This window comes from Lissotriton vulgaris, chromosome 12, assembly GCF_964263255.1.
Source record: "Lissotriton vulgaris chromosome 12, aLisVul1.2, whole genome shotgun sequence".
Taxonomy (NCBI): Eukaryota; Metazoa; Chordata; class Amphibia; order Caudata; family Salamandridae; genus Lissotriton; species Lissotriton vulgaris.
The window spans coordinates 740,975,008-740,991,327 of record NC_141700.1 but is presented as its reverse complement, the minus strand read 5'-3'; the positions used below and the strand labels follow the sequence as shown (position 1 = coordinate 740,991,327).

General features: G+C 40.3%; 1 protein-coding gene across 1 annotated transcript in view; it reads right to left on the bottom strand.

The window, feature by feature from the left end:
• Positions 1 to 16,320, bottom strand: part of LOC147678513 (extracellular calcium-sensing receptor-like) — a 79,202-nt gene that overhangs the window by 11,494 nt on the left and 51,388 nt on the right. Inside the window, exons 5-6 of the mRNA XM_086945660.1 lie at positions 1,249 to 1,479; positions 531 to 539 (exon numbers count right to left, since the gene is read on the bottom strand). Coding sequence (XP_086801786.1) covers positions 531 to 539; positions 1,249 to 1,479 — 240 coding nt within the window. The remainder of the gene's footprint in view (positions 1 to 530; positions 540 to 1,248; positions 1,480 to 16,320) is intronic.

Sequence of the window (16,320 nt, the reverse complement as noted above, 5' to 3'; positions counted from 1 at the left end):
CAACATTACCACTACCAAATTCAGTATCAAAAATCTAAATAGCCGGCTAGAAAAGGAAGTGTTTAACTTAGCTATCATTGATGAGACACTGTACTCAGTGGGCTAGGGATTGAAACGTGGACTTGCCCACTGAAGCACTTGATTCACAACCATGTGCCATGTCTTATTTCACTGACTTTTGAGCCTGATTTAGGGCCAGATGTAGGTAGCCCTTTACCGATCGGAATCGGCCGAAAATCGGTATTTTCGGCCGATTCCGATCGGTAAAGGGCTATGGAGATGTAGGTGCACATATTCGGTAATTTTACCGAATAGGTATTATCACTGAATCAGTAAATTTACCGAATTGGTAATATTTACCGATTTGGTAAAATTACCGAAAATGCTAGAATGATATGTGGGTAGCCAATTTTCCATTGGCACATGGCTTTCAGAATCGGTATTTTACCATGAAATACAAATCCATGGTAAAATACCGATTCCTGTGTACATGCACATCTGTGCATGTACACATGTGCCATGTGACAGACAGACGTGCCCTTAGGGCATGTCTGTGTGCCACATTGCACACATGCCCGTTTTGGGGGTGCTAGAGGGTGTCAAAGTGACACCCCCTTCACCCTTGACAAACTCTGTATTTTCAAGGCCCATAGGATTCAATAGCAAATACCGATTCGGTATTTACTGAATCGGTAAATACCGAGTTTTAAGGTATCGGTAAAAAATCCAGATGATGGTACCTACATCCCATTTACCGATTTTGAAATACCTAATCGGTATAATTCGGTATTTCAAAATCGGTAAATGTGATTTACCTACATCTGGCCCCTAGACTTTAGATGATGGGATACCCAGTCTCAAACATCACTGGGATCTCGTCCGCCATATTGCAAGTTCAGTATATCCACCATCATGTTTGTGACTGAGTAACCCGTCTGCCGAACTCTAAATCAGGCCCTTAACATCCAGCAGTAATCAAATTGCATAGAATATCCCACTGCATGGAAGTTGCCTACACACTGCCCGCTGCCATTTACAGTTAATTAATTGATGTCAATATTTTTCTCCACACACCACCTGACAGACCCCATCATGGCTATGGGCCTTTTTTAGATTTAAGCTGGTGGGAAATTTAAACATAAGTTAGGAGGATATTCTGTCTGCTGTATTTTAAGTGCACTATAGCCTTTGACACATGGAATATAACAGAATGGATATCTGTCATGTTTTGACTGGTTATTCCCTTACCTGAGTGGCCCCTGATGCCCACAGGATAGCACTAGTATTGATGATGAGGGTCTGTCCTTCGGAAGCACTGGAGTCATATCGGCCTACTCTCACATGCCTGAGAGTGCCATCTGCATTTTGTTGAAAATTGATGATGTCATATTGAGCAGGAACCTCACCAAACTGGTTGAAGGACACCTCGGGGCCGCCACCTTTATTCTTAAAGTGAACGTTTTTAATGTAGTGAAGGATCTGAAGAAAATGAAGTACAGGATCTTAGATGATTTTCTTGCAATAGCCAGTCAATTTTCTTCTCCAACCTACTCTTTTTTCACACTTTAGCATTTTGTACATGCATGAATTGGAATAACTAGCTACAGGGCCCAAGCTTTGGCCATCCACAGATGGAATGATGTTTTTGGGTGGCTTGATGTACAGTTTTTTTTTCGACTGTCACCACTAGGCACATTAGGTTACTGCTAAGATTCTAGTGCAACTCTAGTCACACGTCTATCAACAGATTTCAAAGCTCCACAGCAAGACCCCTCCCTCTAATCAGTTGGGATAGTTTTTAGGGTCATTTGTGATCATGAACCTTAAGTTTCTGCATGGGAAAAAGTGTCATTTATTGGAAAAAAGTGGTGATGTGCCAACTATATGCAATCAACAGGTCTATCTTGATACATTACTGTAATTAAGTTTTCACCACTAAAAATCTTTTGATAACCTCTGAGAAGTTCAAAACATATTATTAGGCATGTTTGTGCATGACACAAATTATCCGATTCATCCAAATGCTATACATTTATTTTTTGAAGATGATTCATGGCAATACACTGGCATGCTTCCAAGACATGGACATCATTATGAGTAGCACATATGTGGGATTATATTAGTTGGATCCAATAAAATCCGAATCCCCTGGGTCCTATTTTATCGGTTGTAACAAATACCTCCTGTGTACGAGTTTGTTCCCAATAAAGAAACTTGACCTTCAGATTGGATTAGTACCAAACAGAAATGTGCATACCCTGGTAATTCTCTCACATTTACCCCATACATTTTGGCAGATTTATCTGGGCAAAACCTACTGGAAAGTGGACAATCTTGATGAAGGCCTAATTTGAATTAACACTAAATCACTAAATCAAGGGATATGTTTATATATATTACCTACTGGCGATCGCCAGTAGGTAGTTATCGTTATGACCTTGTTTATTCAAAAATCATTTTTTCTTTTGCCAATATCTTTGGCGCCATTTGAAGAATCTCAGGTCAGCTCCTGTCTTGAGAGTTTTGGGGTGATTCGTTAAGAGGGTGCCAAGAAAAAACGGGGTCCCAAATCGCATTTTCTCCATGTTAATTTCCTAGGAAACTGTTGACGCAGTTACAGCCCGAATTGCTGAACAGAATTACAGCAAATTTGCCAGAAAGGTAGCTCTTGGTCCAGAGTGCACTCTTTTCGTTAAATAGCGTAAATCTGCTCAGTAGTTCTTGAGAATTCATATATTTACAAATATTAGTATCTGGTGGCCACAAAGGATCCACAAACCTTCCTGATCTAGAGCCTGACTCTGATTGGCTGGCAACAGTTCCAACCAGGAAGTGTTGGCAGCCATCTTGTGACTCAGTTCAACTGAGTCACAAGAAAAAAGGTGAAAAATCAAAAAAAGAGGTCCGGGTAGAAACACCCTGACCCCATAGGCCTGCTCAGGGAGCCCCACAGGGACCCAGAGGGCTAAAAAAAGCATTAAATAATACATTTGGCAGAAGTCACTTGGGGCTGAGAATCCTGCTAAATTTCTTTTTTAAATGAAGCGCGGTTTCCTATGCTTTGTTTGCTTGAAGCCCCCGGGTGGGCTTGGTCCCGAAATCAATGTTTAATCATGACGCGTGGGCCCAGCGGACAGGCACCTCCCTGGGGCTTTAAAAAAAATAGTATGGGGCTCCTGCTCCCACTTGCTGCCCCAAGGGCCACCACCTCAATTCAGTGCAGGGGTCCATTGCGGACCCCAGGTCCAGGGACTACAATCTCCCCAGGGTTTTAAACCTATTGGGAGTAGGCCACACGGCCCCCCTCTAGAAACCCTCCTTGGTCCTGGGGACTGCCTGCCCCCCACTGACGGCTCCAGATATGCTTTTGGCCAAAGGGAGCTGCATGTTTGCAGGTCGCTTTACCCAAAAGCAATGCCGGTTCCTGCAGGAGGTGGTGAGCCAGCAGGGACCATGGGGTATTGGAGCTCTCCCTGTGGTCCCTAACGTCATGGCCAGGCCCCGGTGATGGGGTCCCCTTGACCAAAAATGACCCAGGTAGGGGGGCCGCACAGGCCCCCCTATTCTTTTTCTTTTTTTTAAAGGATTGGCCAAGCCCCGGGGAGGGGGCCCCGGGGTCAAAACTGGACTGGGAGGGGGGCCAAGCAGCCCCCCTCCCTTATTTTTTTAATTGATTTTTTTTAATGACCTGGCCACGGGGCAGATATCATGCAATGGTAGTGGGGGGGGCAGTAAATATTTTTTTTTTTTCTCTTCTGATAGGAGTCACAACCCTATCACGGCTCTCAGTGTGGACCCCCAGTTGCAATGTTGCGGTAGATTTGTGGATCCATCTTAAATAAAAAAAATGATAGTATATAGTTCAGAATGTAGTGTTGTGAACTTTTTTTATAGAGATAGTGAGATTGAAGATAATAATTACAACATTTATATTAAAAGTTACATTTGAAAAGTGTACTGTGTTGTAGAACATTGAATTTGTGCTTTTGTTTTGCAAATTTGCTATAGCTTATCAAATCTGGAAAACATTTAAAAAGAGTATGTATGTTGAAAAAAGATTCACTGTTACGTTCTAAGGTGGCTCTAAAAAGAGCCATTGTGTTCATTATGACTTTGTTGGAGCTACATGTAAGAGCGGATGCATAGCTTAAGGTTTTTGAGAAACTCTCTATTTGCTTCATCTGTAAAATGAACTCCATCACTTCTGTAGATATCAAGCATATCAAAACGTAGATTGTTGTTATAGATGAAGCCCATCCTATGGTCTCTGAGGTAAGCAGAAAGAGCTTTATTGACATTCTTTCTAGCTCAGCATCTAGACTGTAGACCCACCCCTGAGTACTACCTGGACAAGCGGAAGTGCTGCAGAGTAAGCCTTCCCCGTTACCAGCCAAGAGAGGTGCATGTTCTTCTGGTGGAAGGTACAATTTGATTAAAAGTATCTAAAATTAGTATACTGTTAAAAGTTAAATAAAACACAATTAAAATTCTTACAGATACAATTTACAGTGACAATGTGCAAAAGGGCAAAGCGATCATGAACTCAATTCTTAAAAATGGTGGAGCAAAGAGGTTCCTAAATATAAAGTAAAACAGGCCTAACAGACGTGGTGTCCAGCTAAGTCATAGAATGCGAGCAACAGATTTTAAAAACTTATTATGATATTCTGTTTGGAGGAAAACATTTCATTGTATTTGGAGACCTACTACAACTTGCTCCTGTTAAAGGGCAACCTGTTTTTAAAATGCTTCTTCATGATGACACAAGGAAATCTTTGCGAAGTATTGGGAATGTGAATATTTGGTTAAGCTTTGAAAATGAAGAACTTGCTAAGAATATGTGACAAGCAGTTGATGAAGATTGTGGAAATATTCTTAAAGATATAAGAGTTGGTCTGCTGAGGGAACATGGTAAACAAGCTTTAAAACATCAGCTATTAAGGAACTTGCATACATCTGAAAAAAACAGAAGCAGAAGTAATGTACAATGTGCTTGCAGAAAACAGTCCAATACTTTGCCTAATACCCATACTGCAACAGTGTTCTACATTTAATGAACAAGTCCTCATACTGGAAAAACAACAAATTCAGGAAATTAAAGCTATTGACAAATGTGAACATCAGGGAGTAACAATTCTTCTTAATGAGAAACTACAGGTAAAATCGTTTAGGAAGACTCTATGGGCCAGATGTATCAATATTGGATTTTGCGATTCCATAATAGCGAATTTTACCGATTCGGTAATATGGAATCACAAAATCCAATATAAGTAGGTTTCGCAATAATAATTGCGATTCCTACATATTCCTCATTTTTGACTCGCAAATTGCGAGTCACAAATAAGGAATGGCTTCCCATTCATTCCCATGGGGCTAGAGGCCCATGGAAATCAATGTGTGCACATGTGGAGCACATACATGCCCTAAGGGAATGTATGTACACCACATGGCAGCTAGAAACATTCAAAAAAGTGAATTTGTCTTGGAATTCTCTAATCACCACTAACTTGGCGTTGGTGGTAATTTCCGATTCCTTGAGCCAGGTCGCAATTTTTTTTTTGCTTCCTACATAGCATTTAAGGAATCGAAAATTGTGATTCCTTAATTGCATTCGCAAAATAGGTCATCACAAAATTTGCTATTCCCGATTTTGTTAATTTTTGGGGGGGGATGATACATCCCAAAAGGTTTTTTCTTGTTCGCAAATGGGCCGATTCTGTGAATTGTCCCGTTTGAGAATGAGAAAACACTGGATACATCTGGCCCTATGCTCCTCATTTAGGGGAATATCCAATATATGAGAAATGTATACTGTTTCCAAAATGGAAATACATCAAACATTCACAACATTCAAGTGAGGTTAAAAATATGAAAACAATTGAAGAGAAAATAGAAAGCATGAAGAAAAAAAAAGTGGAAAGTGATAATGAGATTTTAGGATACCAGTAGGAAAATAATTCAGCTGTCAATTGTTATGCTAATGTGATTCTAAATGTTGTGTCCCTTTTACCACATCTTTATCATGAAACCATGGAAAATCATGGAAAAAGATTCTTTTCTGCACGACATCCTTTATTTCAACAGTTGGTAAGTGACAGAAGTAAAATGCATACTGCTTCTGGCATTCAGCATCTTTTAGATAGATGTACTGGTTCATTGACATTTACTCTAAACATACAACAGGATGCACAACAATTTCTAATGGTCATGCTTGGACTATTAGAACACAAAATAATACAGATTGATAACTTATTTGGACTAAGTTACAAATGGGACAATAACTGCAAAGAGTGTTCATTTAGTTCTACCACTCAAATACAATCAGAACAACTCCTATACTTAACAATACCAGACTCCAAATCAGTACATTTTAACAATTTGATGAAAACAGCAAATCAGGATATGACATGTTCACATTGTAGATCACAGATGTTGTCTATGTTACATATAGAAAGTTTTGGAAATATGTCATATTAATGTTACAACGTTGTAGAGGAAATGGAAGAAACAAGAATAACAGATTTTAAAAGAAGTCAAATATCTATTTCCGGAAGAACCTATATAACAGGCGCTAATATTTTCCTTGATGGACCTACTACAACATCTGGACAATATGCTGTTTATTTAAAGTGTAACAAAGGATGGACGCATTTCAATGATGGCCACTTGAAATTCAAACCTAGATTGCCTTATCAATTACCAAAGTCTTATATTTTATTTCTCCAACCAAAGTTGGGTACATCATTAAGCCTATTGGGGAAGGTGGCAATAGAAAGTAGAAAGCACTGCAATCTATTGGTCTTTACAATTAGTGATTTGATTATTATTTGGCCTAATTAATATTGCATTTTGAAAATTTTAAAGCAAATAGTTTAAATATTTGTTGTCAATATTGTACCAGATGTAAATCAAATTGTAAATGTATTCAAATGTATTTGTGATAAATATTAGAACTAATGTAGATGAAAGAAGTTATTAACAAAGTGTCGATAGGAAAACACATAGATATACATATTGATATTGATGTAGTATGTTGATTTGGATTTCTTTTCTACAATCGCTTTCATTGTTTTTTCCCCGCTGTTCAATGATGATGCACATTGAAATCACTTTATATGGTGAAGTTATGTGCAGTCTGAGAACAGCAAAAAAGGGAAAGTGAGAATGTTATCCAATTGTAAATTATTGTTGTGTTCTCAAAAATATAATATTGTAAGTTCTCTAATATATTAGCATTAAATAACAGGTTTTTCTTTTTCTGTTCAAGATCGAAAACAGTTTTAATGCTGTTTAGGACAATACTACTCAAAAACAGATTTAGTGAATATATACTAAATTACTTTATAGGTAAGAATACATAATAAGCTGCTTCCTTATTCACTGACTGATCACAATGTTATGCCTAGCCAAATATAAAACACCAACTCTTCTAGTGTCTCTGTTGTAAATGTCGCAATGCTCCTCAAGACCTCAATGTGTGTGTCTGTGCGTCTTTTTGGTGACATGATGCATCAAAAGACACCTTCAAATACCAGAATACCTGTTTCACACTACATGCTCTCTATGTTTGAGTACAAGAAATGTATCTATTACTTCTTCTTCCTTATACAGAACAACTTTTGAAAGTGCTTTTTATTATATTTGAAAATTTTACAGTTTTGAAGTTTGATGTATGTTCTCATTTGAAGACGTTTTTTAACATATATCATAGAGTTAATAGGCATAAGTTTAAAATGATAGAATGTACTGTATATTACACAACCAATACACTTATCCATTTGTACACACTACCAGAACACTTATAAATCAAATAGTGACTAACTTTGTATTTACTCAAGCTGTACCTATGCACTCGTTCATTGACTCAAGCACAATCCACGTGCTCATGCATTCACCCACGCACTACCTTTGCATTCAAAGCAACAATCATGCACTAACACTTCCATTTATTCATATCTTCATGTTCTTCTCATGCATTCATCCATTCACTCATGAACTACCCTTGCAGTCATCCAATCATGTACGCACTACCAATGCACTCATCCAATGGCTAAGGCATTACCCATGCACTCATGCAATCTTCCAGGCACTACTCATGCACTCATGCAGTCACTTAGGCACTACCCAGGCACTCCTACAATTGTCCATACACTACCTGGGCACTCATCCAATCACGCAGGCACTACACATAGGCTGCTGCATTCTCTCAGGTACTACCCATGCACTCATCCAATATCCCAGGCTCTACACTTGCACTCATCCAATCACCCAGGCATCACTCAGTTTCTTTGTACCCTTGCATTTACTGACGTACTACCCATTAACTCATCCAATCACTCAGGCACTACTCATGCACTCAACCATTCACTCAGGAACTATGCATACACTTTGGCATTCTCTCAGGTACTACCCATGCACTTATCCAGTTACCCAGGCACTTCCCATGCACTAATCAATTCAATAAATCACTTCCCATGCACTCATCTAATTACTCAGGCACTACTCATGAACACATGCATTCTCTCTAGCATTCTGCATGCATTCATCCAATCACCCAGACACTAGTCTTGCACTCCTTCAATCATTGAAGCACTACTCTTCAACTCAGGCATTTCTCAGGCACTAACAACGGACTTTTGTATTCTCTCAGGTACTATGCTTGCACTCATCCAATTACTCAGGCACTCTGTTTGCACTCTTCCAATCATGCAGACACTACCTATGCACTCATCCAATCACTCAGGCACTATCCTTGCACTCATCCATTTACTCAGGCACTAGCCATGCATTTATCCAATGACCCATGGAATCATAAATTCACCGAGGCAATACCCATGCACTCATCCAATCACTCAGGCACTACTCTTGCACTCAACCATTCACTAAGGAACTACCCATGCACTCATCCATTCTCTCAGGTACTACACATACACTTGTGCAATGGCTCAGGCACTACCCTGCACTCATCGATTCAGTCAAGCACTACCCATGTACTCATACCATCACCCAGGCACTAACTTTTCCCTCATGCATTCACTGAGGCACACTCCATGCACTCATCCAATCATTCAAAGACAATCCTTGAACTCATCCATTCTTTCAGACACTACACATACACTCTTCCATTCTCTCAGGCACTACCCATGTACTCGTCCAATCAACCAGACACTATGAATGCACTCATGCAATCACATGTGCATAAGTAATGTACTCATCCAATCACCCACTCTACTATTACACTCAGATATTTACTCAGGCACTACCCAGGCACTCATCCAATGAACCAAGTACTAGCCTTGCACACATCCATTCACTCAGGCACTACCCATGCATTTATCCAATCACCCAGACACTACCCACACACTCATCCAATGAACCAGACACTACCCTTGCACTCAGACACTATGTACACACTTATTAAACTACCAAGGCACTACCTTTGCACTCATCCATTCACTGAGGCACTACCCATACACTCATCTAATCAACTAGGCACTATGGATGGACTCCTTCAATCACACATGCACTAGTCATGCAGTCTCGAATCACCTAGGCACTACTATTGCAGTCAACCGTTCAATCAGGAAGTACCTATGCACTCATCCAATCACCCAGCTAGCATCAATGAACTTATCCAATGACCCAGGCCCTATCCTTGCACTCATCCATTCACTCAGGCACTACCCATGTACTCATTTAATCACCCTGGTACTACCCATGTACTCATAAAATCACTCAGACCCTACAAATGCACTCATTCATTCACTGAGGCACTACCCAGGCATTCATCTATTCGCTCAGGCACTACCCATGCACTCATTCAATTATCCAGGTACTAGCCTTATACTCATCCATTCACTCATGCTTTACCCATGCGCTCATCCAATTAGTGACACTCAGCGCATGCACTCCTCCAACCACGCAGACACTACCCTTTTATTCATCTATTCATACAACAAATACTTTTTCTTTTTTAAACCAGAATAGGTGGTTCCAACTATTTTGTAGTTTTTTAGATTTTTAACATGTAAATGTAAACAAAAAACTAGCACCAAACAGTTGGCCTAATTGGGGAAAAACGAATTAACAACAATGGTTGTTAATGGTGTTCAACATGGTTTGGACAACTTGGTCCCCCATATTCAACACAGTTCTACATTTCGGGCAGAAATGTTCAGCTTTGGCAAAATCAAGCAACGTTGGAGGAATGCTCTGCTGCCAGTCGCCAGGTTTTGAAATGATGCTGAAGCCTGTGCATCTTGGCCACCTTCACTTGCATTAAGTCTGGTATGTTAAGCCTCCTATGCAGGGTATTTCCCTTTCTTCCCCTCACCGTACGTAAAATACTCATCCAAGCTCTGGTGATAAGTCACCTGGACTACTGCAATGCCCTTCTGATTTCAGATAGTGAGTTTTCTCTTAATAGACTGCAGGCAGTTCAAAACTCTGTGGCTCATCTTGTCTCGTACTCAGCGGACAAGATGTTCTCTCTCGCGCTACTGCATTGTTTACACTGACTACCAATACATAAGCGGGTTAGATTTAAGACATGCTGTATGGTGCATAAAGCACTAAATGGTAAAGGTCCTGGTTATCTAGCAGAAAATCGTATTCAATACCAGCCAAACAGACCCCTCTCCTCAGAAGCAAAATTTCAAGAAATCTCGCTTGGGTGGGAAACTCTTCTTTCAGCTAGCCCCTTATTACTGGAATCAGCTTCAAATTCATGTCCATAAATGCCTAGAATACCTTTTATTTAGAAAGCTCCTTAAAACCAAGCTTTTCTAAAAATGCCGGCTTCTAATCTGCCTTGACTGCTGTACATCCATAGCGCAGAGATACCTTCTGGGGTCATTCTGGTGCTTTACAAGTCAATGAATTAAATAAATAATTTATGAGAGAAGAAGTACAGATTGCAATAGATTCTCTTAGGCTTCATAAAAAAAATGGTCCTGGTGGACTTTTAATGCTAATTTTCACACGGCTCTTAGTTCACAAGCGGTGTCTCCATCAGAAACCCTAATTACAGTCATTTCTAAACCAGAGAAAAGCCCGTAACAGAGTGCATACAAACAGCAATTTCTCTTCTTAATCTTTGTGCAACTTTATATTCTAAAATTGTTGCCAACAGATTAGAGGAGATTTTGCCTGATTTGATACATCTCAATTAGTCAAAATTTATCAAAGGCCGACAAACCCATGTCAATTTGTGGTGGGTAATGTACTTGATAGAAAAAGCAATTAGGAAGCACATCCAGGTGGCCTTATTGGCACTCAATGCAGAGAAGGCATTTGATCAAGCGAATTGGTTGTTCCTTGTTAAAACTCTATGTTGCTTTGGAATTGGGGCCGTTTTATTACCATGATACAGGCCAACTACTCCCAACCGCGAGCTTGAGTCTTAATAAATGGCACAGCCTCTGAGTTCTTTGAATTAACTAGGGGGCCAAGACAGGGGTTCCCCTTTCACTCTTGATTTTTGCCCTCAGCATTGACCCCTAGCTGCAAAGATACTGGCTCATCCTGCTATCAAAGGGCTTCACTTTGGGTCTGTTGAACATAAGATATCTCTATTTGCAGATGATGTCCTGTCATCCGTTACGTCTTGTTCATCACTCCCGGCTCTTCAGACAGCCCTCTGACACTGTGAGACAGTGGCCGGCTTCTGGGTCAACCTTCAATAGCATTGTTCGCATAATTTGAAAGTCCTATTGATAGAGATGTATTTATTTATAAAGTTTTGTATAACGTGAACATGAACCTAGTGGGTATTAGAGCTCTTTACATGATGAGGAGTAGGGTATCAATTGGACTGGTAAAGAAAAGAAACATGTGTGCATGACAAACATATATGAAAGTACATGGAGTAAAAAGATTGATCTCAATTATAGTCAGTAATAAGATGGTCAATCGTAAGAGAGAAGTTAGTATGGTTACTATTCCATAGACACAGATATATTGTCTTAGGGTAAAAACGTAGTCACCAAAAAATATTTTGCTTCTTTTTTGAAGGCAGCGGAGAGATGAGATTAGACGAAAATCCAGTGGTAGAGAGTTTCATATCTTAGGTGCGACAACCGAGAAAGCTCTGGGGTCCGTTTTCTTTTTGTGGGTTCGTTGCGATTTCAGAAGCAGGGTGTGCGCACTTCACAAAGGGTCTGCAGTCCTCTGATTTTTTCAGTTTTTGAGGCAGATATCTGGGGGTATTGAAATGTAGTGCTTTATGTGTCAAGCATTCAATTTTTTATTGGATTCTTGCTTCATACGATAGCCAGTTCAGGGATTTTAGGGCCGGGGAGATGTGCATTTCTTTTTGTTCTGGAGACAAGTCTGGCTGCCGCAGTGAGGGAGGCTCTTAGAGGGCCCAAATTGTATTGAGGTAAGCCACATAGTGTGGCACTACATAAGTCCAGTCTGGGCAATCAAAGAGCTTGGACGGCTTGTTTTAGGTGTTTGAGGTCTTCATGTGGAAGGTAGAGTTTAAGTTTCAGCAGAATGCTCAGTTGGTAATTTGCTCCTTTGGTGGCAGCATTAATGTGCTCCTACATAGTCAGAGGTTTGTCTAATGTAATACCCAAGGATCTAGCAGAGTCAATGATGTGAGAAGAGCAGTTAAGGGCTGTAAGATGTTTCAACCAAAGCTTCATCTTACGGATGTTATTCAGCAGTTAGATGAGAAGGAATTCGGTTTTGGCAGCTGTAAGTTTGAGAATGTTTTCTGTACGCCAGAAATGTGTATTTTGCAAGATGAAATTGAGGGATATAATGTTATCTGGGAAGGTGATTTTTAGATACAGCTGAGGGTCATCAACATACATATGATAATTGATGTTAGCAAATTTTAAGTGGTATGGTACTGGTTCCAGGAATAAGTTGAAAAGAATGAGGGATAGTGCAGATCTCTGTGGAACGATGTCAGAGATTTAATCTGCTCCCCTTTCCATGGATTAAAAAAAAAGACTTGTTTGGGGATAAAACTCACGTCCAGAGTGGCGGATTTATAGAAAGCAGACTATCCTTCCCTGTTACAATTCTGAAAATTAGACCTTAGGCAATGGATTCCACCATAGCTCAACTAGATTGGCCGTGTAGACATGGTCAAAATGATGGTACTTCCCCGCATATTACATTTGTTTCAAGGGCTTCCAGTTGATGTGCATAGGGAATTTTTCTCAATGGCTCGATCGATGATCACAAATTTCACATGGCAGGGACAGTGCGCCAGACTCTGCCAAACCTTTGACCCTCCCAAAGGAGGCTGGAAGCATTGCCTTGCCAGATTTACTATCTCCACTGCTCTATTCTATGGCTTTGTTTATTGGAAGCAAAGGTGGTCTTGGCTGCAGAGTGGAAGAAACCTGAAGCCTCATATGTGTCCCAATGGCATGCTGGACTCTGGCAGGCTCCTACAATGGTGCGAAAGACAGTTATTCTAGCTGTCACTCTGAAATGTTTTGATTACATTTTGGGACTGTTGGTATGGTTTCTCTCACAGGGGCTCTCTCTTTTCTGCCAAACCCGAATAAGGGCACTTCGCCTCTTTCAAAGATTATAGCACCCTCTCATACCTTCAAAATAACAAGCATTATACACAAGAGTATTCCCCACTCATACAACAGAACTCACTACTGAGTCCTTGGGCTTCCATGAACCCTTTCTGCAAGTAATGTTTGTTCATATCTTTGTATTTGTAATTTCCTTTTACACGTTTTCCAAGCTTTGATGTCTTTTATTTAAAACACGGGATGACTGTTATATTGCCTCAATTTTACATGTATATTTTGCATTGTGTCATCCAATTATCTTTAGTAAACTGGAACTGTCATTAGCTTCCAGCTGCTGTTGGCTTGCAGTCATATCGACAGTGTTATGTCATTTGTTGTATCTTATAAAACCAGTAAAAATGAAAAATTCCCTTGAGCAAAGACTTAAATTCATAAACTTTGTGCACAGAACCAACAACAAGATTCATATATAAAGCAAAAGACCACAATTTATTAGTCACACAATAGTTAAAAAAAAGTGGACAATAGCACCACTTAGCACAAGTAAAAACAGTTGAAACAATGGAGAAAATAAAATTAAAAACACATAGGATTCAATATTGACCAGCAAAATTGATACAAAAAGACAGACAACAGTAAGACATAGACTCGTACAGTACTAGGCGTATATTCAAACTCTATCTGACACCCATGTTTTGTGCACAATAGTATAATGTATCAACAAAGGTATCCGAGTTAAGAATTATACAGGAGGATGCGTCGACGCGTTTCGGTGGTTGGTCTCAATTCTATCCACCTTTGTCAAGACTACACGTTCTATCTGTCGTAATTCTGGGGTCAATAAAATCTCCCCTTGAAACCACTTATGGGTATAGTCGAATTTTATTTTGTTAAAACAATATGTGTTCTGGGCCTTAAAATGCTGGCATCATGTTTCCTTAATGCGATTGCGTCTCCAGGTTAAGTTGCCGGTTAAATATCCTGATATAGGAGCGCTGAGCCTTAGCAATGTTCCACAGTTAAACCTCGTCGGGTACTTTCATGTTCATTTAAAATAGGGAACCAGGGGCGCATGATGCCAGCATTTTGTGGTTCTGTGCACAAAGTTTATGAATTTAACTCTTTGCTCAAGGGAATTTTTCATTTTTACTGGTTGGTTAACCCTACTTCCCTTGATCTTTGTTAAGGGGTACCTCTCATTTTTTCTTTCTTGTATCTTATAAAACCAACTAAGAAAGTTTAACAAAAAAAGAAAAGGTTAGGGGAAAGTATAGTTAGGATCAGATTTCACTCATACAATTTTATTTATTTTGCTTTTGTCATTTGTAAAGCGCCTGAATACCCCATATGGGGTATCTCCACGCTGCAGGCGTGAAGAGGTAGTACAGACAGGGTTTTCAGAACAGCAGAGTTTTAAATTTTTTCCTGAAGCCTAGGTAGTTAGTGGAGAGGCGGATATTCAGGGGTAATTGATTCCAGGGTTTGGGAGCAAGATAAGAGAATGATTTGCCTCCCAGTCTGGTTTGCCTGATGCGAGGGATGACAAGAAGGCCTTTCCCTTCTGAGCGAAGGGTGCGCGAAGGTGTGTATTTAATCAGTTTGTCGGCCAGATAGGCCGGACCCAACTGGTTTAGGCTTTGAAAAATACTATGCAGCAGACTTTGAAGTGAATTCTTTTACAAATTGGTAGCCAGTGAAGTTTACGTAGGAGAGTAAGAGAGGGGGCGCAGTAAGGAGCACTGGTTACTAAAAGGACTGCTGTATTCTGCACCACCTGTAGACTCTGTAAGGCTGAATCCTTGGCGGAGATCAGCAAAGCATTGCTGAAACCCAGGCGGTTGAGTACTAATGCAGGGTATTACGTGTTGAAGAGTGGAGAAAGTGGAAGACTTTACACAGCAGGCTGAGGGCATTAAAGCAAGCTTGTTTGTTTGCTGCAATGTGGTCTTCCAGATTCAGGTTGTTGTCAATAAGGACTCCTAAGTTTTTAACCACTGGTTTAGGCGAAGGCGCTGATCCGAGTTCTTCCGGCCACCAGCTGGGAGACCAGCTAGTGACTTCATCTTTAAAGAGCATGATTTCTGTTTTTCCTGTGTTTAGCTGCAAGAAGTGGCAGCTCATCCAAGATGTTATCGTTTTCATGACCTTATCTTTTGGATATTGGGGGTATTCTTGTCATAGGCCAAAATCAGTTGTGTATCGCCTGCGTAGAAAATCGGGTTGAACCCGATTTTTCTTAGGAGTGCAGCAAGGGGGGCGATGTACACATTGAAAAGAGTGGGACTGAGACAGGAGCCCTGGGGTACCCCTTTGGCTACTGGGGTGGTATTGGATTTAAAAGATCCAAGGTTTACTGTTTGGGTCCTATCTTTGAGAAAGTCTCACAACCATTCTAGGGCTGTGTCTTGAATGCCTATTGAGTGCAGTCTATCTAGTGGAATCTGGTGTGTGATGGTGTCGAATGCGGCGGTCAAGTCGAGCAGTATGAGAATTTCTGCACTACCGGCATCTGCCTGCATTCGAATGTCGTTTATTACATTGACCAGAGCTAGTTCGGTGCTGTGCCAGGGACGTAAAGTTTTTCCTGATTGGCATGATCTGAGCATCTTTCCATTCTTTAGGAAGTTTATCTTGTTTAATTGAGCTGTTTAGGATGGAACAGAGAGGCTGGCCAGTTCAGCTGAGAGTTTTTTAGCAGTTTTGGCTGGGATTTTGGTACTCATCAGAGTTGAGATCAGAGAAATGCAAATGTAAAAAACTAGAACGCCAATGGCGCCGAACTAAAGACCCGACGGATAATGAAAATTACAAATCG